General features: G+C 45.6%; 1 protein-coding gene across 2 annotated transcripts in view; it reads right to left on the bottom strand.

Moving 5' to 3' along the window:
• The window catches only part of LOC110985210 (zinc-regulated GTPase metalloprotein activator 1-like), a 64126-nt gene that overhangs the window by 3553 nt on the left and 34752 nt on the right, over positions 1-25821 (bottom strand). Inside the window, exons 12-13 of one of the 2 annotated variants that reach the window (XM_087144104.1) lie at positions 21274-21324; positions 1929-2055 (exon numbers count right to left, since the gene is read on the bottom strand). In XM_087144104.1, the coding sequence (XP_087000230.1) occupies positions 1929-2055; positions 21274-21324 (178 nt within the window). The remainder of the gene's footprint in view (positions 1-1928; positions 2056-21273; positions 21325-25821) is intronic. The other variant, XM_022246055.2, reaches the window with a different exon arrangement.

Below are 25821 nucleotides of genomic sequence, written 5' to 3'. Positions count from 1 at the left end.
GAAAATTGTTGACACTGGAGTTTAACCCTCCCGCAAATCGCGCTCAATCTGCAATAAAAACAGTGTTCGGGGGGGGGAGGGGGAGTCAATCCACGGGCGCGTACTCACGGGCGCGCGGCGGGACTTTGTTGGCAAACGCGGACCGGGCATCCGCGAAACCGCGGTCTGAGCGGATTGGAGAAAGGGTTTAGGATTACAGAACAAAGACATGGATGTTACAAATTTACAATAATATTGCTCCAAAGGATAAGTGTGCGCTCCGCTTGTGCGGATATTTCCCCCTCCGATATCAGAATTGTGATTTTTGGGATTGGTGTGAGTGTCTCCGTTTGATCCTGCGCGCAAGTCATTCGCTTTCCCACGAGGCAATCGGTAGGATGATTCGCACTATGCTTCAATTTCACACTGTGAACACCGCCCATCCGTCCGTTTCAAGTGAAGTTTTACCATACGTGCCGAGTGCTAGAAAACACTTGGTTCTGCCGCACATAAAAGCACGCAATCAGACAGCTTCGCTGCACGCAAACCCTTGCATTATCACGCCGTCGCGGGTTTCAGGCCGCCGAATTACTAGTAGAGGCCGCTCTATTTTAAGAGACATTATGTCAATAGGCAAGAAACCAAACGACAGCCCTAACTGCTAGCCAAACTCCGATCGTTCTTATACTTGAGGCTTTAAAGAGCTTCGACCAAAACACAGCCTCACTGAGGACAGTCTTCGCAATGAGAAACCAAAACGAAGATTAAAAATACTAACAGTCCAAATATAGCAATACGGCACTCTCCGAGGTAAGGAAACCAAAGTTATATATTTTCTCTGCAAAATACAGCGAACACTTTCGTTTCAACTGGTTTCCTGAGTGCCAAATATATAAAACAAGCACACCCGGTTGCGAGACTAGTTGCAAACTTCTCCTTTCAGAGAATACTGGGGTATTATTTAGCTTGGTTAGTTTCCATGGGAATCTGTGGTCGATTTTAGAAAGCTCGTAGTTGCAACGTACTTCGAGTTCTTGCAGGCTGTGGAAGGTTGTGAGAAAACGCGCGTTATGAAGCATACCATGGTAAATCAATACGGGCGATTCACAATAGTGCGCCTCCAAGAGTTTGCAACGTGTTGACCAATCACAACGCGCAAAATCTGTTGACTCTTTCCCAACGCGCACTGTGATTGGTCAACGCGTTGCAAACTTGGAGTCGCACTATTGTGAAATGCTCGTATTTTTTCAACGCACTTCTGTGAACCCGTATGTACGTATTACGGCGTACGTACGCGTTATATCTCTACATAAACCGTGCATCTCTTGCATTCGAGTTGTGTGTCGTACACGCGTATGCCATAACAAAATAATGCGTGCGTAGTGAAACAGTGCACATGGACAAGATTGCGACATCAGACACAATAACGCAGTCTATACGGTAAATCTCTTTCAGGTTCCTGTGACTGAGGGTCCTGAGTGTGACGTAAAGGGATTGATTCGAAAACATTTCAATGAATTCAGATTGAGGTAAATTACACAATGTGCGTATTTCCAGCCACACACAATAAATAACTGTCTATTGTTTATTGAAATAAAAATCGTTATCGGGATGAGAAACATTTTAGGTGTACCCGAAACTGGCTTCCAAATACTGTGACAGTATGGACGAAATGTAGCCATTAATTTCAGCAGACTAGCTGCTTTTTCTTTAGAGGGAAATTTGTAAAGTTTTATAGTAAAAACCGGTCAGTGAAGTTTGAACGGGTTCAAAGAGTTCACCATGGTCCTGGAATCTTTCGGCATGATTTCTTTTTTCAAACTCGAGAAAGTTGACGCAAATATGTATTTTACGGCTTCTCTATCTTTAGGTTTTTGGACCAATATTAGCTATCCATGGTCTCAATTGCCATCAGACATCACATCAAAAGACACTTGGCGGGTTCTTACCAATAAAGACTACGGTGCAGGTTCGAGTGGCTTCCTCTTCCCAGTACGTCGTCACCTCCTGATCAAAGAGTTCGTGAACCGCTTGAACTATGACTCGCCTCGGCTCATCCACCATGGAGATTTCACCCTGTATGCGAGGCCAAGAGGTCGAAAGCAAAGTGTCTTAAAACTTTACGGCGCACAAATCTGTCGGCGACAGACTGTTGAAAGTTTGGGCCGTTTGACTTACGACTTAGGAAAACGCTTGCAGGATGTTTGACATTTGATACGCGCGGCTTGGATTTAAGGTGCATAAATTGAAGTTTTTTCCCCAGCTCTGATTGTGTTAAGAAATAAACACAGGTAAATCAAGATGGTATATATCTTGTGCCAATGTACTTTACGATGGATTTGACATCACCCAAGAAAGCCGAGCGCTGCCTTGGCAGACGGGTGACCTTCAACAGCATATATAAAACTTTCCCCATCATAAAATTAACACATTAAACTTAGAATTACTACATGTCATTAGCTTCACTGTGAAGAACAACTGTGGAGCAGGATAATAAGAGCTAATACCTGAACATTTTCTTGGAGGTCCAATCGGCTCATGTGTTCAATGCACAGTGTCCCTGTGGTTTTACTTCTCTAATGGGTAATTCCAGACATTAGGGGTCCATTTTTTTTCGTGTCCCTGTCACATCTGGCATATGACTTTTGTGAGTTCAGAACACATTTTCCAATTTCCAAGAGGGGTGAATTAATGCAAATTACCTGCCAAACAAATAGTAATAGTTTGAAATCAATTCCGGTGATATTTCCATGTCAAATAAGAAAGGTCAGATGGAACAGGGACACGAAAATGTCACACTTTTGGACCCCTAATTTCTGGAATTACCCTGACACGAATGCATGTGCCACGCCGTGCTGAACTACAACTAACCCAATATAATTGGCCTGGAATCGGTTGTAATGAAGGCAGGCAACGTGGAGACAAATCAAAGAGACGGAGGCAGATAGTCGGCAACAGTCTGGGATGCATTGCTATTTACTTTACACTTGTGTCTGGGGGATATATCAGATGCTTATGGTGTCGGGATAGTGCTACAACGTCTGCGACTGCGTTTCAACAACTGTCCAAGCTACACAAAGGTCACGTGGGTTATAACTTGAGAAAAACACCTGGCTTTTATGAAGAGATCACGAGATCCGAAACTGCATGAGATTGAAAGAGCAAACTGGTGCTTCAAGGCAAAGATGGTGAAAGCAATCAGTGCATGCATGTATTGACGAATTCCCATAGATTCCGATAATTCACGACTTGCGACTCTGACAGCTGAATCCCACTTCCACTCAAATTCCACTCAAGTCGTCTGGGCACCAGACAGAGACGGCTGCGTCACAAACACAGCCCCAGCGTATCCGAGAGGTGTTTCCCATTAAATACAGGCGATGCACAGTGGTGCGCCTCAAAGAGGTTGCAACCCGTTGGCCAATCAATTACCGGTACTTTAAATCTGTCGACCGATGCACGTTTGAAAAGGGTCCACAAATTTCGCGCGTTGTGATTGGCCAACGCATTGCAAACTCTTGGAGGCGCACTATTGTGAATTGCCCGTATAGACCAAACTAAAGGCTCTAAATTTCAAGTCAACAGGGTTAATGATCATAATAATTTGTGTGCTTTACAGTTAGCATGCGACAGGTTCAAACATAATAATGTACCAGTGCATCGGTGTGTGACTTATTATCAGCAATCTGATCAGTACACGTATAGGCCAATTCACGAGGTTCAAAATGTCTGAATTTGGAAACAGATGGGGCCAAAACACGCGTGAAAGCCCAATTACACAAAAATAGGCTCTATGGTTGGCATCACAAGTCCTCATTTTGTTCAGATTTCCTGAATAAAAAGACAAGTTTATTAAGGTTCGGAGTTATTTTTATTAGCTGGGTTATGTAACCGAAAACAACTTTTTGGGGGGTTAGGCCTAATCAACGCCACTTTGCGTCAAGATTTCCCAAACATTCTATCATCAAGCGCGCCGGCATTATCGGGGGGGGTTCAAGCAATTCTCCGTCCGGTGCTAATCTGAACCGTAATCGCCCCAGATGAACGCCTTGTTCGACACGCCGTGAAACCGGCAGCGTCAGTCCGCGACAAGAATCGGCGGATTTCATCTCCTTTATCGTCTTGTTCTTCGTCGCCTCCTTCATAATCCCGACACTTTTATCTCTGGTCACGGGGGACTCTGATTTCAATTACAAAAATGGCCAAGAAAAATATTGACGGAGTGTGAGCATACGTGGGGGACGGGGACAGGAGGAACGGAAAGTGATTGGAGATTATAGCGGACGGCACGGGTAAGCTCAGCTCGACGGGAAAATTACAAATCAGGTTTAGCATGGTGTTCGTGTCTCGTGACACAAATTTGCTTCTCTTGAGGTGACGTTTTCCGCCCATTGCATTTGTTTCCAGAAACGGGACGCTGGCCTCTGAAACAAACGTCTTTCAAACATTTAACTCCTTTCTGATGTTCAATCGCATCCCATTTGAAACAGAAAGACAGTGGATCTAAATTACGGTTCACGGCAGCATTTCTGTATTTTGTATCTAATGATCGCAAAACACGGGAAATATAACGAACATTACTTGGGACACGAAACATAACGAATCGAATTAAAGGCACCTCTCCTTATGCGCGTCAACACTTGCGCCAAGCGTTGCTCATCCGTCAAAATCGCACCCGGGGCGATTTTGACGGCCAGACGCAACGCACACGTGCGTCATGTTAATAGAGTCGATATTTGTGTCCGTGAAAGTGAAACACATGAACGCATCGTGTAGGCAACGCACCCCAAAACCGTGCATTATGCAAAGTCGCCTTAAAGCTGCAATTTTCAAGAGACACACTGTAAGTTGGTCAAAACAGTGTTGGGCATTTGTTATTTGCCCAACCTCGGTTAAAGCTACCTCATTATTGGTCGAACATTGACCAAATATTGAGAAGAATTCGCCCAGAGGTTGGTAAGTTGATGTTTAAAAATATCAACCCAAAATTGACCAACCTTTTTTACAGTGCAGATAAATTAAATCAAACACGCAGACTATCCGGGAAGAAGTGACAACACTGTGGCGTACATGCTTGTGTGCTTACGATTTAAAACATCTACACATTGCAATCATCTAAGTACAAGATTAATCTGACACAGTTGACTACGCCAATCGACGGTGCTTCGACGGTTCTCTCCCTGATCGTTCTTAATCAGAAGCAATGAATAATTATGGACAGCCTGTAATGACATCCTTGCCGAGCCAACAATTCTTCCCGTACGGCTAAATGATTTTTTTGGGTGCAGTTTTACGCAATTTGCGGGTGACGTGTTTGTTTGAGCTCAGCCTAAGTTAGGGAAGCAAGCATGTACTCCTGCTGCGTCCATATTTATTAAATCTCCGCCCCCCCAAAAAAAAAAAATCCACGCGACCTCTTCCTATGTTGGGACGTGCATGACAAATACAATTAATTACCCATAGGCGCGGGTCATCAAAACCTGATTAGGGCATCTGACAGCGGTCACCTCTGCTAATTAATATGAAAACCTAAACAATTAGCCGACACCGCTGGATCCAATTACAGGTTAATGAACGACCACTAAAAAGCCAGGCGGATCGAAGACTTCTGCGATACGTGCATGTGCGTGCACGCGCGCCGGCCTGAGTCTCGGACTAATTCATGTATAAATCATTTTACTCTATTAGTTCAATTGTAGTACTGCTCTGGCGAATTAAAGAGGTCCACGAGCTTGTCAAGGGGTTGCTCAGTTATTTTGCAGGTGGGTCTGGCCGTCTCCGGAGAGATTCCAACCCTTCAGGGGATAAGGAGGAAGCTTACTATACATGGAGCTGTGGAGAATATTATTTTAAAAAAATGTCTGGGAGTTGATCAGCAGTGTACACTTACGAGTAGTGCAGGAACCGGGTAATCTACTGAAGTAAATCACGAGTAACCGGTTACCCGTATAGAGCAAACCCAACCCTAAAATTCAAACAACGATAAGACCAGCATCCCCGATGAACGAGTGCGTGTGAATAGCCAAACGGCTGTGAATCCAGTAGACGGCCTTTCCCCGATATAAGCTTCCTTTCCTTTGCAATCATGTCGGCATGTCGAGAAAAACCCCGGGCGTGCAGCTCTGTATGTCGCGAGTTATAATTGAATGCATATAAACGTGGTATGCAGCCCAGTTGTTAGTTTCTAAAACTTCCAGCAAAAATTTCGGAAACTTCTTTGTTGTTGTCCGAGATGCTACGAACTAATTTGTAGGGTTGATAACCACGAACCAGTCTGATGCACACCCAAAGGGTGGATACCGTCGGAAACCTCCTTCCAGTGACACTCTTTCAGGTCCTAACAGGTGCTTGGAACTAGCCACAGAAATCAACACCAGGGGTCACATTACGGATGTCTAAAGACCATTCTTTTGCTCAATCACTAGCGCCGTTTTAGTTGGTAGAACTATGGCTGGCCGTAAGGACAAAACCAAAATTAAAATTCAGAGTTTTATAATGAAAATAAATCTCATGGAAGTGTTAAAACACTAAATAACAAAGACCGGATGAAGCTGACTCCCATACCAATACTGAAGACGTGCTGGTTTGAGGCAAAAGTTGTTGCAAACCAGCGATGGCCTTTGTGCAAACTTTGGCGGCCCATACAAAATGACCAACAGCGTTTCGAAACAAAAGGACCAATTATGCAACGTTGTCACGCTTTCAACCAGAAACCAGGTTGCGGTACAGCGCCACCAAGCGACAGCTGAACTCCTCAAATGTGGTGTGTAATCACAACACAGTGACTCATCGCCGATATCTGCTCGACTACATTTCTTTCTGAAGCGGTCAGCGAACGTCACATCATATTTGTTCTATACAATGCAGGATATTACAAGACGTCGCAGCATTTTGCATATACACCAGATGTATTTTCTTTTGACGTCAGCGACATGGGTCACGTGAAGTGAAAAATATCCCAAGCGAGAGAAAACTGTCAATCTTTCGCAGCATTTCTTTTGAGAAATGCTGTGATGCGACAGTCAACGTCGTCGCGACAGCCACAACAAAGCATGAAAGCAAACCTTTTCCATCGAATGAAAACTTACACCCGCGCGTAGTAATAAACGAATCAACTCGCTGCAAAACACCGCTCCGGGTGTCAGGCCTATTTCAGTTCAGGCGAGGTCGGTTCGGTTATATAGTGACCGTCGGCTATTTTTAACTTTGAAGCCGCAGACAACGACAAAACGCACGCTTAATCCTCGAGAACAAGTGGCCTTTCTCTCAGTTTTATGGATACACCCTGTTATGCTATCGTACATAAAAGAAACCCATCAGTTCGAAACTCTTGCCATTTTCTTGTCACGTCCAACAACAAAAAAAAATAAGACGAAGTGGTGGGGAGCTGGCGATCTGCTGGGTATGACTTCGGGACGTTGTGACAACTGCCTGCTCGGAGTCAAAATAATTTCAGATGCTAATTTGAGATCTGGGCCGCCGTTTTTCATTGTCGAGACTGTAGCCGAGGCAAGGGGAGGGGATTATTGCGAGCCGGCTATGGGCACAGGAGAGAGAGAGGGGGGAGACAGCGATGAGGTTGGACCATAAAATATCGGGTTCACCGCCGGGGGTGGCGGGGCCCGGGGCCCGTTGGTTCACCTGCCTGTTCGCGGACCCAGGCGGTGGGTCAAAAAAACACCGTTTAGAAAATGAAACAATTACGTTTTGGTTTGTTGACACGGCTTAAAGTAATAATGAAAAATTCGACTTAATAGCTTACACAAGCGTGGGGGGGGGCTCCTCTTGGCCGATGGGGGGACAGGGTAGCATAACAACCGACAAGGGAAAATATCTTCCAGATACAATCACAAAGTGGGTCGAGGTAGCACATGAGGCCGCTTGACTCCCTTCATCACCCTATATCTGTGACAACAAGCGAACAGCTCCTACTTCGCACACACACAAAATATATAAGGCCTCTGAGTTTTTGCCTCTTTGGCGTTCCATAGAAATAGGCCTTATTAACGCAACAGCCATTTCAATCGTGTAACCCAAATCTACGGCAAACAAAAAAATGAACAGTGATGATTGTTGCAGGGCTATTTGTAGGATTCTGACGTTTTCCAAAGCACATTTTTTTGTATTTTTTCTTTAAGTGGCTTGATTAAGGTGTGTTTTAATTAACGTAATACAGATGTAACAAATAATACTAGGGTAGACAGGTATTCATTCGTCTTGAAATTTGATGTTACTGCTTTCATTTAAAATCTTAAACCCCTGAAAGAATTGACCTCCCGTATAATTCAATGTGGCCGACGATTGAATAAAGTGAATACGCTTTAAGATATTACGTTTCGATGCCCAATTGTGCGCCAGGTCGTAAGGTATTAACATTTATGCAGATAGAATTTGAAAGTACGTGTACAGTGAAGCGTTTATCATCGTCTGTTGTGATTTTGGAGGCTGCAGTTTTCCAATATCAAAACTTGCTCGCAGGAAACTGCAAACTGAAGCTGCCCGCTAGGCTGTTTATTTACTCTAGCTGACTCAATGATATAACTTTCAGTTTTAATGCGTGTAGGAACTTTCTCCTATACTAAACGTTGGCATCTCATTTATGATTGACGCCTTCAGCATATGGTTTATTTGACAGTGTCGATTTATACCTTCGCCCATTTCGGTTCGGTTTGTTTCGAGATCGCTTACGCTCAGTTACGTTCGGACTCCTTCGGATTGTGTCGGCTGAACTTGTTTTCCTCTGCCTTTCTCTCTTTCCCCCAATTCAGTCTGGTTGAAGCCACCTTGATCAATCTGTCGATGCATGTAATTGAACAATGTTGCTCGCAGGAACAGAGAAAATGTGAATAAACAATTATTCTGCGTCTAATATGGATTTGCTGGGCCGTGTACTCTTCGGGCGGCCGCTCGGTGCCCTCCAAGGCGAATTCGAACGGTGGATGAGGTAGGGAGGGAGGCAGGGGAATCGAGGATGCGTCGGCCTCGTGCCCAGGGGCGGTAATAATGTGAAGCCCCGCGGGCGCATCGTGCTCAATGGGCAAAATAAATGAACGAACTGTGCTAACCTCGAGCACGGGGCTCAGCCCGTGCATCGCCCGACGAGGAGATTGGACTCATGTTGGAGATCGGAGAAAAAAAAATAATCGAGGGGTATTCTGCCTAATAGACGAAGGTTGTTAGTTGCTCGGCAGCGCTGCAGTAGGCGGAGTATCTTCACTACCAACATCCATCTCAAGTAAGACTTGCTCGCTGGAAAAAAATTCATGCATTTCATCTCGGGACCCCGACATGGCACAGGCAAAACCCGAGTTTCTCCAATGGCCGCAGAATCGAAAAATAAGATTGTGGAGAAGCGGTTTGTGCTACTATAGTCGACTAGTCCTATTATATAGATTTTCCCGGCCGAATTCGTCACCTTCACGGTCAAATTCAATACTGTCCATTCGTATTCCAAGGGGTTTTTTCCATCTAGTTGCTCTCGTGTTTCTTTTTCATACGGTAGAGCCTTCAAATTCGTTTACAGGTGTCGAATAGTGTACTTTAACAAATTCACTTTGGAACTAATTTCGTTCAATCGAAGAGTGCATAACCGTCATTCGATTTCGCGCTGGGTGACTGGAATGGGAAATTCCTCCCAAAGTTTACTTCATTTTTCGTCTGTGGGCAATCATGTTCGCGTTTTGAGTCTTTAAATTGGAAAACTTAAAGGTAAGAGGAATATACGGCAAATTAAGACGCCTATAGAACAGAAAGGGTGACTTCAAATAGAAAACACGCTAGAAGGGTGTCCCACGTATTGACTTGACGGTATATTTTATATTTATTTCAAATTACACATCAAGAATAAATCTGTTCCAATACTGATTGCCCGTTGAATCAAAATGTAGAAATGAAACTCTCACTGGACCTTCCTCACGGGTGCTGAAAGAAAAATCTCTTAGATGCAGTTTACTGATTTGGAATTTCTTTATTTTATAAAACCAGAAACACACTCTCCGTAAATGTGCATGTCTACTAAGATTGTTCGGATTCTGTCAAACGGTGGCGTATTTTCTTTTTTGTAACATTTTTAAAAGTAATTTTTTTTGCTTTCACGTTTCGTTCTATTTTTATCATCCTTTTTAGACACTTCCCCACTTTGTCCATTTGTGTGATGTAAATAATTTTACTTCGCTGTTATTCATTCTTTTCCTAACGATTCAAACAGAAACAAAAATACAAATTAGCAAATAAACGTTGGTCAATCGTTATTTTTATAGAGATCTCTACCCGTGAACCAAATGTTTCCTTTCATGAAATATTTTGCATAAATTTGTCACACAGAAAAAATAATTAGATGATTGAACGTGTAATGAATAACACTGCACGAATCTGACAAATGCTTGCCGATTCACAAAATTGAACGCCAAAACACATACCGCGGGAGTGTCCGCGCGAAAGTGAATGCTTTTTGCGTGTTTTTCCAAAATGAAGGCTGACCCTTCACTTTTGGAATAACAAAATTGAACAATCGCACGCTCTTAGAATGAAATTGAATGATCAGTTTTGCTCTTTAAAAGGTGATCTAGATCGTCAGTCTATCTCCTGCTTATTTGAATGAAAGTGTAGCTAATTCGTGTGCGAAGATGATGAATTCGGTCGGGAAAACCTATAAAAAATGCAAAAAGTATAAATAAAAAACGAGAGGAACGCTGAGCATGGACGGCAGTTTCCTCCCTGAAATTATGACGTCTTCGCTGGCAAACAGCTTCTCGCGGAGCCCCTCTACGGTTCCTTTGACGAAAATGAAAAGAAAACAGTTTCCGGTGTCGCCGAGCGCTGTCCCCCTCCCAACCGATCTAGGACAGCCCGGAGCTGCCCAGTCAAACATCCCCCCATTCTCCCCTCCCCTTCGCCGCGACCCCTGGGGGTCACAGGTGTATCAACGGAAGAGGTTCTGCCAACAACTAACAACCCCCAAAAAAATGCGCGCAAGGAGGGACGTTCTTTACAAGATGAAGACTCGACCGCACAGCAATATTTGCACCTTGGGTTTACCCTGCAACTGGGTTATGTCAACCGCGTTCGGGGAGGTTATGCGGGGTTTTTTCGAGGGCCGTGTTGAAATTAGGTTTCAATTGTCGACGAGAGAGAAGACGGAACGGGTAGGGAAGAGATGTGGACGTCTTCGAGCTCCGTTTTTTGTTTTTATGGGGTGGTGAAAAAGTTGGAGGCGCACAGCAGAACCGGAGAGATACTATCGCAAAGGGGTCTGGGACGGAATAGGTAACGTGGTTTCTTTTGTTTGTTTGCTTGTTTGTTTACTTTATCGGCGTCTCTCCTTGCAATCACTTGAGATACGCGGTTTTGTTATTCCCCACTGTAAAGCCTGCGAGTCACACAAACACGATGACGTTGTCGATATGAAAAAAAGTTGCTGTTGATCTGAAAAAAGCGTACCTCCAGAGTGTGGCTGCACACTGTACGAGCGACGCATTCAAACCCACAAATTCTCTGTTGTCGGCTAGACAATATTGTGAAGTGTGTAGAGAGGTCAAGGGTGTTTGTTTGTTCGTTGCTCTCACCACAAGTGGAACACTGTTCCATTTTCGTCAAAGAAGCAAGAGTGCTGTTGATACTGCTCTGAATTTAGTTTCTGAACAAAAACATTTACATTTTTGACACGGTTTCGAAAACAAGAAATTGCTGTAAAGATTTCCTCATTTCTGGAAGAAGAAATCTTTGTCATTCTGTGGCAACTCCCCCCCCCCATGAAAAAATGCATGCATAGTTTAATGGTCTTCCTCACCAACTAGCATTGCCGACTACGCAGCTTTAATGTACAGCTGACACCATCTCAGACATCAGCGCGTCTGCCTGAGAGGGGCAGATCCTCAGCTTTCCAAACATTTAAAGAAAAAACGAAATCCGTGAAAAGTGAGTTTGACATCTGAAATCGCATCCATGTGTATCAGATATCACGGGAACAGAAGATGGAATTAATGACCACCAATGAAGGTGAGAGTGCGTTTTCCAAGGTGATTAATTAGTATTTGTCGGCATGCCCGCGAATTTTGTACACTTCTAAGTTTACAAATTAGGCATGCATGGTTGAATGATGGCTCAACAAGTCGTCCTTCTGGCAAAGCCATAACCGTTTACAGGGAGGCGACTTGGATATACAATTGACCGTGAAGTCTGTATCGTGTATCGGGGGCAAGTGGATGGTTTACACGGTAGCTGGCTGGCCCTCGCTCCGCTTCCGAGGATCAACGTGTCGGCGGAGCGTGCCAGCGCAAGTCGTCCCGCGTGCACCGTCCAATGCCGGCGGTTTCCGGCGCTGACGCGCGGCTTCCGCCCCGCTGCCTGGCTCTCGAATGTCGCCCGTTCAATCGTGGGCACTTCCGGGAGTCGCGCGGGAGACAAGGTTTCCTCCCCGCTTCTGTGCAAATGTTATTGCTGGCGCAGCGTGCGCGGCGGAGGGCAGCGGGGGCTACACAGGTCAGGCACGGCATGGGCCACGCAGGCATGCAGGTTCAAACCTGGCACCGAGTACATATTGACGTTCGGATGATATTTCCAGCCGGGCGTCGGGTACACTGGTTTGCACCTTTCGACTTCCTCCGATGCTGTGCGGCAGCTGAGCTGACCGCGCGCGACAGTCGAGAGCGAGCCCCCCCCCCGACACCGATATGGCGGGCTATAAGGACATGCATGCAGACAGGCAAAGAGACAACACGAGGGGGGACGATGCGCCGTCGACACAAGGCCGAAGCTTAAGTGAGACGGTCGGTTGTTGATGATCCGAATCGTTGGTGAGGTCTGCGATCGTGGTAAGCGATCGGCCGTCAAGTGCTCAAGAACGTGCGAGAAAAGTGAAGAAGACGCGTTAAACGAGAGGCACGAGTGCCTCCCATCAGTTCCAACTTCAGTTGTTTTGTTGGAAGTCATCTCGAGCTGGCAATGACACGTTTTCCGTGTGACAGTCCTCGAAAGAAATGCAATGATGGTCCCGTGAAGTGTGGTAGACAAGCCGAGTTCAGTGTCCATGGGAGAACACTCGTCTACCCGCCACGCAGTCATTCTGCACTTCCGCTCCATATTCCTTTCCACTACACGTGCAGATGAATGGACAAAATTTTCACGTTAACGAGATGATCTTTGGAAAGAAAATTAAAGGCGCCAGTCGTGCACTGACAGGGAGACGATGCTTCAGTTTAAAACAAGAATTGATAAAAAAAAAGTTAGATCGGAGAGAGGGTCGAGGTCGTCCGTGCACCACTCGATGAAAAAGAGTCCAGGTATTAGTTTCAGCATTGACCTTTTGTCTGAGACAGGGTGCTCCATGTCTAGACCATCTTGATGGAATGTAAAAGCCACGTGAGTGTATGCTACCTAATACGTACCTAATGTGAACATGTGAACAAAAGATGTTCACATGATGCAGGAAGGGGAGATGCTCTGTGGACTTACCCATGTCCACGGGAAATTTCCCCTTCTCAGAAAAAGTTTAGAGGCATTTGGAGGTTAGGGTCACAGGTTGTATAAAAATGGAAGAGGAACAGCTAAGGAAATGGTTTACAAAAATCCAACTGAAAACTTGTTTCCAATTCATGAAAAATGAGTATTTTCACCAACTGCATGAAAACAAAGGAGTGTCCACACGAGTAACATAACTGTGTGAGCACACGCACACATCCACACACGTGTGTTTTACTGTAACGCAAAGGACAAGGCATCCCCACAGAATGAGAACAGGCACTTAGCACCGAGGACCAATGACCAACCACCGAAAACAGGGAAACACCTTCGTGTTCTGTCCACTCTGGTAGAAAAGTAAGACATGAAGAGTACGTGCGTGACTTTGTGAACACCTCTAAGCGCGGACCCCTGTTGGCCGGCTTTTTGTTAATACACCAACTTGTTTCGAGGACCTGGACGTTTAGTCGACTGTGGACACCACTGTCCTCTGTTGTTCCACGTCCACGAGTTGAATGAATAAGTATACACACACGCGAATGGCGTTACTGCTAGGGCAACAGTATTTGAGATTTAACGCTGTGGGTAAAATACCGCCTCTTCCCTTGTCCATGTATATTGCTCCAATGTTCAAAAATAAGGTCGAAGTCATGGATGTTTCATGTTATTAAACCATTTCGGGATCAAACAATACACAAAGATACCGGGAGAGCATTCTTCACTTACCTTGCTTTATTGTTTACAATTACAGTTACCAAAATTTACACAACTAAGGTTACCAAAACTGAAGAATTGGACAATCTTGTGTAATACAGAAACTCCAAATCTGAGGTCCATAGCACTTTTCCCAACATTTAGAAACGCCAAAGAACAAGCCCCAGCGCAAAGATCGCGGTGTGTCTTTAAGGGGATGCAGCACTCAACCATCCTGAAGCACATATTGTGACAAGACAATATTTTTCAGTTCCCGTCTCAAATTGTCTAAATCCTCTCCTCGTTTTTCGTCCTTGTCAGTCCGCGCGTGTAGCATGGCGACACGCTGGCTGCACGCTCATTAAAAACGGGGCAAGTGATACCTTCCGAAACAGACGTTTCTCAACAAATCCGAGTTGAAGTGGAATTAATCCAAACGAAATTAAGGGCGAGCGATATCCTTCTCGACAAAAAAAAACGCGACACTGCGTGATACCGCTCCCTAGTCAGGGCAGACAGTGCCGGGCCAGACAGGGAGCTGTCATTGACACGGCGCGCGATTGCAACGAGCACTAAAGTCTTCGGAAGTAAAAAAAAAAAAAATTTAAAGCAATGGGCCAGCGTTAACGAGGAGTAAACTGAGTCTAATGGGCATCGGCGAGGGTCTCCGTGGCGAGGGAAAAACTGAACGATGGAAACCCAAGTCTGGTTTACGGAGGATAGGTTTGCCCGGCCTGTCTCTTTTACCAGCGCCTCTGTCGCCTGTCAGCTCAGCTTTGGCGCGTTGTATGTACCGGCCCCTGGACTCAGCACACGCCCGCTCCAATTTGCGTCAATGGCCGGTGCAATTTGGCGCTGATATCGTTCCGGACGATAATGCTCGTTTAAGCGGCTTGTAAACGGACGTCGGGCCGTTTCCGCCCGTTGCATGGCTGTATACAAAATGGCCGTCGACTCTTATCAGGAAAGTACCTGCTCATGAACGTTCAATTCTACCGAGGAAGGATGTCCGTCCCCGACACCCTTCAAACTTGGAGGACAGGTGCGGGATCGAAGACGTTATTTCTTGGTAAAATGAACTGTCGAGTGAGGACTGTGGAGTACCAGTGACAACACAGAGTTCCGCCAAAAAATGAAACAAAAACAAGTTTGGTCATCTGAAGCTGGTTTCGCGAGTAAATCTTTCCCTGGGCGCACGCTGGTCGCATAAAACCATGACCGTGTTTACGGGCACGACATGTAAGGAAATACACAATTGTGAAGTGTTAACTTATGAAATTTCCAGTGTTTTTTAAAACCAAAATCAAGTAGACTGCGGTTAATTTCCCAATCACTCAAAACGATAACACAAATATCGACTCAGGAGCCAATAGCTACCATTAAATATCCAGATTTCTTTTAGTTCTGTTACGGGACACGAATACGCTGTGTTGCATTTTCTAATGAGCTTTCCGCAAGGCGAAAAGGCACACGGGTTACGAATACAATAAAACACCAACTATTCAAAAACAACGTATTGAGCGGTCTGCAGCCGATATGCGTCCTACAAACAGGCTGCGCACAATGTACATTGTGAGCGCATTTAGACGAAAGTGCTCTTGGATATTTGGACGAGATATGCCACTTTAAATCGCCGTAGCAATATGCACTGGCGTCAATGGCCGCTGATGCATGTACACGTATTTACTTTTTAAACATGATTACTTCGTCACTGTACCAATGTTATTTTTCACCCATAAAACTACCCGTGGTTTATTCTGGTGCTTTTTTGTCTGACTGCACGGCGTGTTGACTTTCTTGGGGGAGGTTCTACCGAATATTCCCCCACCTTTCAGTTCAAGTGCCCAACATTCAGAAAAAAAAAATTTACACTTCAAACATCAACCTGACTTTCGGCGTCCCGCGCATTGTCCACGGCTTTGGATACAAAGGTCAAAGTGTCACCAACTACTTTAGACATCCAACTCAGCAGGGGAATTTCTTCCCCTCAAGGACTTGGGGCAAAAACGTGAGCATACAATAATGAGACACTGCTCGTGCTGGACACAAAAATCTGTCCAATAACACCGAATTGAAATTGAAACGACGGGGGGGGGGTTCTAGGCAGAGGGAGGGGCGCGCGGTGGCGATTACCGAGTTAAGTCCACGCCAAGGTTGCGAGACGCTCGGGATTGCGCGGGCAGGGGGGCCAAGAGATGGACCCGTTGTTCCTTCCGCGAATAAGCTACCTTACAAGGGCGGCAAGGGCCCCGATCATTAGCCATGGCGGTTCATGGTGCCGCGAAGACCTGCGTGTGGCCGTATAATGACACGAGATGGACTTCTCGTACGGCTTGATCTCGATTCGCTTCTTTCTCCCCTGCGTCAGTAATACACGGGTTCTCGTTTACTAATCATCTAATGCACGCCAGACGTCGACGCATAATTGTTTGGGGCTCGGAGAATATTTTTCTTTTTTGGAGGGGGGCGTTCAGGGTTGTGTCCCTTGGAGTAAAGAAGCCAAAGACTATTCTCCATCGGGTGACAATCCCCTGGCTTTCGTCTGTCATAATAATGGCCCCACGGTGCGCAAATTAATTTCTAATCATCCAAATTCAAGGTCTTCGAGTCATCTCGGCTGCGTTGCGGTTGTGTGTAAAGTGACATCAAGGTTGTAAGAAATTCAGCGGCAGGCTGTCAAGTATGCACCGATAATGTATGACAATGCAGTGATGTCAGCATTGGCCTGCCATCTAATTCCACTGAAGAGGACAGTACAGTGGTTCCAATGTATGATATTATTCAGAGCAAGGGAATCCAAATGAGCAACTACAGAAGCTACGTATTGAAGAACATGGGAATGAGATAGGCCTGCACAATGTCATGTAATCTGACGGAAGGGTGGCCCACAGTGGGGGGGGGTGTCACTCAAGAGGGTCGCGGGTGGGGTTCGAATCCAGCTGCTGGCCATACATTGTGTCCTTGAGCAAGCCACTTTACTCCAACATGCCTCTGTCCACCGAAGTGTATGAGAAAATAGGCACCGGTGTGAGCCGGGGAGCAACCCGCGATGGAGTGGCATCCCATCGTGGGGATGGAATCGTTCTCATTGACTTCAAATCGAGGAAAACAAAGCTAAACACTCGTCTGATGAGTCGAATCGACTCAAAACGGACTCGCTTTCATGAACTAAATCTTCGCAAAGATTTGGGGGTTGTCGATGTGAATCGATACGGGGATGCAGTGTAGTTCATTTTCGATCATATCGTCGAATTAGAAACTAGCTTGGAAGTTTCGGTAGATGGAGCTCAAGCAACGACTAGAGGCACCCCCTCATCGGTTCAAAAGAGCCAGGTTGAAGGGCAGTATTCAATATCGTTTTGGGCGTGCATTTCATAATCGTTTATAAACCAGCGAAGTGCAGTTCCCACCATTATAATGGAGACCAATGATTCACACCAAAGGAGCCCACATTGCTCGCAAAATTGCGCCCTCCCTTCGTCCAGCTCGGGGTTCATTTTTGCTGCGTTAACATATTCATGTTTCATTGTGAAAAGTGAGTTTTGATATTGTTAACAATGCACGATTGGCATCGCGATTGGATTTGTTACCCTTCATCGTGTGGCTGTCAAGATATAGGTTCAGTTCGGTAAAAAAATGAAACTACTTCGACTTATCGACTACTTTGTCTATAAAAATCTGCTGTTATTATTTTTAAAAAGAACTGACGGTTGTACTTTTCAGAACTGTCTCTAGCCTCCTAAGCTTTCCGGATTACCGAAGTGGCAACATTTCACAAGAGGGGTGATTCCACTGTTAATGCATCGTCTCAAGTTCCTGTTTAATTGCTCGCCACGTCGGCAAGCTTGAGTTACAAAAAGGGGTAAAAAGAGGAGGCACGTAGACGTTAGTTCAAGCTGGCTGCCTCTGAACAAAATGTCGACCCCGGGGAGAATAGCGCGGCTGTGCAGTAAAAGAAGTTATCTCGCCTTGCCTGCGACCATTATATCGTGTCGCGCGCGGTGTTATGTGCGGATGCGGACGGCTGGTGAAGGACACAGCAGAGCGCGCGGTCTCTCCTCAATCAGCCGGTGTGTAAAAAAAATGACATCGAGCCGCCCCAAATGAGCGCTAATTCATTCTTGTCAAATGAAAAGGCCAGCGCGCTCGTGCTTGCTTTGATGTTCATTTCGAGCAGAATTGCTGCCAAGGCGAAGAAGATAGGGGGGAGGTGGATGTAAAACCGGGAACGCTTCTGAAGGAGCCGAAAATGGGAGACAGGACGAAAAAAAGAATCCTAAGAAAATCTTCCAATTACCCATCTAATTTACTCAACTCGGTCTCTGGGCCTGAAAGGCTCGGACGCATGATTGCCCTTTCGGCCGGCCTTACACAATACAATTCTTGTCGGCTGCAGCAAGGCAGCGCGCAATCTTGAAATTGTGACAAAATTTTCTCCCGGAGTGGTAGGGGGGGCAGAGGAGGCAGTCTGGCGAATGATAAAAGGGTAATTAGACAGATGCATATATCTCATCCGGACTTGGCTCAATTACGACTGATAATATTGTCATTTGCAAAGTCGACGCACTCTCGTGCTGAAAAAAAAAATCCCGTAACACGGTGCATGTCAGTGCCGTTTTGTAAGTAAGCATGGCGTAACCCCCTTCCCCCCGGATCACAAGAGGTGCTGTGCACCTATGCAGGCGCAGATTGCAGATTTGGTTGGGCACCATCACCGTCGGTGGCGTAGTTGTAGGTTGACGTTTGAACCTTTCCCGGCCACGGGTACCTAACCCCCCATATGGTGACATTGGGTTTTAAAGAGAAGAGAAATAAGAGGCCACTTTGGAGATGGATACAGAGCAAGAGGTCCTCAGAACTTCAGTCGACAAGACCCGTTAAACAATCTCCAACGATTCCAGATACAGTTGCTCTACGTAGGGAAAATACACAAGACATGCTCATGTATTAAGTGGAATAAACACAGTAGAACCAAGCATGCGTTGCTTTGACGTAAACGTGGCATGAGAGAAATGTCTCGGTAGTGGCGTACCTAAGAAAGCCTTGGGGATCACGCCCCGCCCCCAATTGGGCCTCCACCGTCTGAAACTATGATTTTTCTGCTGCTGCCTATGTGGATGTGTATCTCTCTGTGCCTATTATGTGTGCCCTCTATACACCCCAGTTAAGCCATGTGTCTCACGGTATATGAACTTGGTACACAAAAGGTATATGTACCCACTTCGACTGTCGACATCTGGTTTTTTATATGGAACAGTTTGAAAGTGGACATTTTTTAATTATAAGGTCAATACACACTGACACCAGGTCAAAGACAAACGGAAGACCGACCTAAGTTGACCGTAATAAATCCTTTGATTTAATAGCCGCAAAAAATGGACACGGTTAATTTTATCCAAACACCAGCTGGTAAAAGCATTGAGACTAATTCGCGCCCCAGAGAACAACGCACTGAAAAAAAATATGTCACTCGACGCGGGGATCTGGAACGTACATGTACATGTACTTCATCGATCCTGTTGTCCCCGATGGAGGCTGGGTTTCTCCAGTAAAATACAGATCAGTCTTTTTTTCCCCGCTGAGGGGTTGGGTGCTAGACGAGTCAGACAAAAAACGCGGATCATGTACCGGCTTGTCACTTTCGCTTAGCTGCGGTCGTTATTCGAAAAAAAAGTATGGCATGGCACTATAGCCCACGGGTGCAACAACAGGGTTTCTGACGAGTGGGTTAAAAACTGCCTGCGGGGCCGGAGGCGCACTCTGACCGAGCATGCAGTGACCGGGTGGGCCCCCAGCTTGACAGGACGGTAAGGAACAGGGCATGGCTGTTGAGAGGACGTGGGGGGGGAGATGGGAAGTACGAACATCCCCAGTGCCGCAACCGTGAAATTTCGCGAGTTAAGTGCGAATGGGGAAATCATTAATCTTTAATTGCTAAGTAAACACTGTTGATTTGTTTAGCGGCTCGGTTGATCTGCACGGCTTCTACACACAGCTGGCTATTATGGGCGGACTTCAGGGACCGCCGCCGGGCATGGCTCGCTGGCCCGTACCTGAACCGGCTCATCACTCGCCGAGGACAGTCGCCCAGGGGCGGGTGTCCATCTCACGGTAAACTCGGTTCTTGACAAGAGAGCTGGGGTCAGTGAAAAGTCTGGACAAGTGGCTGGGGACAAGTGGTTTGCCTGCTCAGGTCAAAAACCCGCAGATAATACTTGAAACCTCGTCACCTTCTCCCCAGTGTAATTTGATTTTCGATAACTCGAAGCATTTCTTGTAAAACTTCCCCTCTTGCTGGGCAAAGAGATTCAGCACAGTGGTCATTGTCAGACCTCTCTACTACTACACAAGTGCTACAAAATGTTAGAGAAATCGTACTAATAAGAAGGCATGTTCCTCACAGCAGCTAATTTGCTAGTTATACCAGCTTTTCTCCGCAATAATGAGGTTTAGCACCCACTATGTCGGCGATGTCCATACCAGCTTTCCTCCGTATAGCACCATCTACACGCAATAATGAGGTTTAGCATCCACTACGTCGGCGATGTCCATCTCACGTTGTGAGGTACATCAATGAGCATGACGTACATCGTTAAGAGATGTACATCAATGATTAGACTCATTTTTAATTTAAAGTAGCAAGCTTCTTGTATTTTTTGGCCAGTGAAAGATAACATTATGATCAATCTACTCTGTGGAGTCATGAAGAAAGCACCCGATCTATCCTGTGTATCACCGGCTATGTACTAGAACCCGAGGTTCGGCTCCAGCCGAACCTATGAGGTACAACACCCTCTGTCCCGAGGGAGCAGTGTGCATGTTTCTCAGAATAAACTGTGCATTGTTCGCGAACTCATTCCTGGGCTGTAACCACCAAGGGCGGCTGTACCAGACTGTCTACCCAATAAAGTGTACACAAGTCATACGGTTCGATACCTCAGAGGACAGGGCATTTTGTATCCCTTTGTTCCCACACCACTCTCTCCAAAACAAGCGCATACACTTCCACGGACCCGTTTTAAACAAAGGATTGACTACCGAGGACAGGACATGTTTTTGTTCCTTCCACAGTGCACATGGAGAAGCAACGCATGTCCCTATCTTGCAAAATAACTGAGTACGATATTATGGTCAAACTTTTACTTGCGTTCTTGTCCACTGCATGGTATTGGCCATCCTCAGCCACCGCATATTCTGAAAAAACACAGATTATCAGTGTAAAAGAAAAACCAATGATAATGTATAGTTATTATTACCGTCTCGGTCTGCTCGCACCCTTTAAGGGTACCATATAAGTCCCCATAAAGCTATTCATGTGCCGCAAAATGATCTTTAATTGTTGATTCGGGGGCTAACCTTGCCCAGGAATGTGGTTATTGACAATAAATCTAGCATCCCGTGTCATGATGATGAGGCCTGGTCGCTGGTTATTTTTACTAAGTGATACAAGATGGGTTGCAAGAATGTCAATGCTAAACAAACACGAAGTCCGTACAGGTGAGGAGTGACACCAAGTAGGAAGGCTGTATTGATCTACCTGGCTTACCTCCCCCATAAGGGATTGGAATTCCTCTGTGAGCAATTTTTTGGCATTTTCAGGGCCAAAAATGACGTCCTTCCTTCCCTTCGAGGGGCTGAAATTCGATGTGCTTCGTGACGAGCAGGAATCCGCACGAGGCTATTGGGCGACCACATTTACTGAGCCGATATTGGCAAGTTATGGCTGCCACTGCAGTAAATCATGCACCCTGAAATCGGTGTCACGTTCCAGCCTACTGGAAAAAAAAACTCGCGAGTGGAACCCATTCGGTTATCTTTTGCCCTTTAAAGTTTTATTCTGAGGAGGGAGGATGGCACACGGATACCGTAAACTCCACGTGATGTGGTGCAACTGGCCTCAATAAAGAGAGAGCTCAAGCGGCAAAGCGCACAGGACGACTTACGAGACACCATTTCAACTTGTGGTTTGACAAACGTTATATTCCCAACCAAACTCGCGCACTACGCTGCTTTCTTGTAAACACCGACTTTTACCCAAATACAATTGTCGGTTTTTTCTGATCGGTCCGCATGTTACACAAACCGTCACGCGGTGTAAACGGAGGGCCGAAACCGCGGGGCCAGGATTTACGGTCCCGAAAGTGTTACTTTACGACCGGGTTGCAGCACCAGGGGCAGTAAACAGAATTACCGGTGCGCGGCCGGCGTCCTTTCATCCGGGGCGCCCGCTCTCTGCGTGGTTCGTGTTACGCCGTCCCGTCCCGGAAAAGTGACGAATTTACGAGCGGGGCACCTGACCAGCTCCTCCGGTCCAGGACAGGCAATAATTTGTCATTTTGCGGTGTCCGGAATCCCCCCCCCCGGCTCTGGCCGGAGCCGGGAAAGAGTATGGTCTGCCAAACGGATCTAATACTTACTTTTTCTTTCTATCTCTCAATCAATGGACCGTGTGTTGGAACATTGTTGGAGAGAACGCCAAACGGAGACAATGTCATGCATGCTTTGAAAAACGAAAGTGGGTTTAGATTTGGGGGAAAATACGCTTTGGTCAAAGACGAAAAGGTCTTTTATGTCTCTCGAGACTCTTATTTTGACTGAGACTAGAATCAGAGACCAATGTCAGCAGAGTAGTTCACACCGAAGTCCTTACTTCCTTGTTTAAAGGTGAAATGACTGCACCTACATTAATAGTAAAAAATTATACTTGTTACACAAAATCACTTCAATGCTTACTTAATTCATTTCTTCGTTACTACACATGTTTTTCACACGTTTTTTCTCGGTATATATTTTCCTTTCGGCGGCCCATAGATCGTGCTGGTGAAAAAAGCGCACTGCTAAAACAGTTCGCGCGATTTGTTTGTTTTGTCAGATGGTTACCGGGAAGAGAGTGCTATACGTCGGATGAGGTTTTTTTGTTTGTACAAACAATGTTTCTATAAATACGGCGGTGCCCCCTTTGCGGTGAGCCGCCGCAGAGAGAAACCCAGTCAAGTTGGGAAGGCTTGGGACCTCTCTCTAATTCATACGCCAACGACTCTGCACCAAATCGAGCCAGTCTTTTCAGTGGACAAGGCAAAAAATAAAGCAAACACTTGAAAACAGCGAGCGCCACTGCATCAAGCTCCTTTAAAAGCGCCCTCTCGTGAATTTGTTCAGCGAAACACACAAAGTCCCCTGCCAATATTTGCAGACGCGAGCATGATCCGAGTCTGCTAGGTCTAGGTCTTCGCCTTCGCTCCATTAGAAAGTCGTGGGGACGAGCTGACGACAGACGCAGCTGTATTGCTCTGGAAGCCCCTTTTATCGGAAAGGGCCAGATCTAGCTTCAATCTTTCAGTTTCACGGAACATGCACGGGCTTACCAATCAATTCCTCCAACTATGGAGGGCCTGCACAAGGACTCGTCGAAAACATTTCTTTAATTTACACATAAAGAGTTTTGTGACGTCTCAATGACACATAATCCGATCGCTTCTTCGGCAACCCCCAAGTCAGGTTAAAAAGAAAAAAAAACGAATCTGGATCACATTTTGGTTTACATAACACAGACTGAGCCCATAAATTCTGAAGTTATAGCTCAACATAATGACGTCGTAATCTTCAATTTGCAGTTATACGGCCGCGGATAAATCAATTCGTGACAACGGTTTTCATCCCCTCGATATCCAACCGCGTATTCCGATGCCGTGAGATCACGCCGCGTGCCGAGCAATGTTTCCACTCTACCCGAAAATTCCCGAAATTCGGGATATTTGGGTGTTCTTCGGGTAATTACGGGAAAGAGAATAATTTCGAGATATTTCGGGAAATTCAGAAATTTAAGGAATAATTTTTTAAATTGAAATTAGTGAAACATAAAAACATCAAGTTACTTCCTTTTTTTTCTCGAAGCCGAATTTTACGTTTCACGTATTCCAGATCGCACACCAGATGTGCGTGCATCACCACCGTGGCAGTCATCCTCGAACCAATTTATTGAGTAAGCCGGTTGCCCAGTTCGCCTGGGCAAGATAATGACTGGGATTGTGCGTGCTGCACCATTGGTACTTGTGGTGTCACGGCAAAAGCGCGTGATGCATGCATCGATTAGACTAGCCCTTTAGTCTGCGGTCAGGTGGGTTTTAAGTTTGTTTTTTTAAAAATATATATATGTACATATATATATAGACATACATATATACTAGCTCGTGAGAAAGCACGACAAAGTCAAGCAGGAAGCACTTTTGAAAATTTCGGGAAATACCCATCAAATTTCAGGAAATTCACGATTCCATTTCAGGAAACTTTTTTTTTTTTACTTGTGGAAGCACTGGTGCCGAGTGAAGTCTTGGCGCGGTCATACACCAGTGCAGTGGAACTACACTGTCGATCCGTCACCGTTTCGCTTTTCCACGGTATACCGCCTCCCCCCCCCCAAAAAAAAAAGGAAAGAAAACCACGATTTTTGCCACTGCCACATGCGAAAGCAGCAAGGTTTTATTGAATTCATCGACACTGTGCCGCGCTAATTCTGCGAGTTTTGGGCGGCTGAGCTCACATTGCAAGGAACAGGGCCAGATTTGTACTACAGCCCGTATACGCTGACACACCCGTTAGATTCTTCAATATACCTTACAGGGGAAGGCACCTATTCATCCCCTACACACACCGACTGAGCACTTGAGCCACGACAGAGGACAAGAGTTGAACCAAGTTCTAACCAGCGAGGACATGACAAATTCCCCGTTCCTTTTGTGCGTCTGTCCTCCGTTGCAAAGTATGACATGTGCACTGATACAAAAGGTACACGAATTGAAAATCCATTTTATTTTCAATTCGAAAACAATCATTATTGCCAACATTTATGCGAACAAATATCAAGTCCTAAAAAGTGCTCATATCCAAATACGTATAGGCCTCCTTCCACCCACCAACCCCATCCAATAAAGCAGAAACATTTCGGTCCTAAAAACGTCCCCGCCTGCACACAATAGCCTTGGATGCAATGAGTCAATCCCGCGAATTCATACCCTATGTTACACGTTGGTCCAAGCATAGCCTTCTCTGTTACGGGAGGACTCGGATATTAACATCAAAACACCCCGTGACACCGGATTAAGACGTAACAAATGGCAAAAGTCCCATAAAATGACAGATACACAGTGGTCGCCCGGAATTCCGCACCTCGGATGTAGGGTGTTTATGACCGGCGCTGAAGTATTTACTGGGAACTCATAACCCTGGGTTCAGGTGGGCAAAACAGAACCTGCAATTTATGACAGCTTGGTGAAACCGTAGAGAGTGCTTGGACCCCGAAACCGAAAAAAAAAGAACCACCGAGCGACGATTTTGAAAGAAAAAAAAGTGTGGTAGTATAATTATGTACACATTGCCCTCGTGCATTTTGCAACCGGCCGACACGGCATAGTTTTAGATGCATGCCTGGTAAGATCTCCTGGGATGGTTTACTTTTCTACGACATGCCTGGCAATGATGCAAAATGACATGGGCAACCGTAGAGATCTTGCAAATCGTTCGTACGTCTTCAACTAAGGTTAGTATCGCTCCATTTTGTGTGAAACTAACCAATCAACTGTTTAGCAAGCAACACTTGCTAAATTGCTTCTGAACTTGCTTCTGAACACTTTCTTAATCTTGCTATCAGTTTATAAACGTGTTGAAATGTTCAACGTGTTTAGAATTTTGATG

The sequence above is a fragment of the Acanthaster planci genome, linkage group LG12 (genome assembly GCF_054643075.1).
Source record: "Acanthaster planci isolate LZ-2023a linkage group LG12, COTS_SCS, whole genome shotgun sequence".
NCBI lineage: Eukaryota > Metazoa > Echinodermata > Asteroidea > Valvatida > Acanthasteridae > Acanthaster > Acanthaster planci.
Note: the sequence above shows the minus strand (reverse complement) of the source record. Positions and strands in the feature narration are given on the sequence as shown.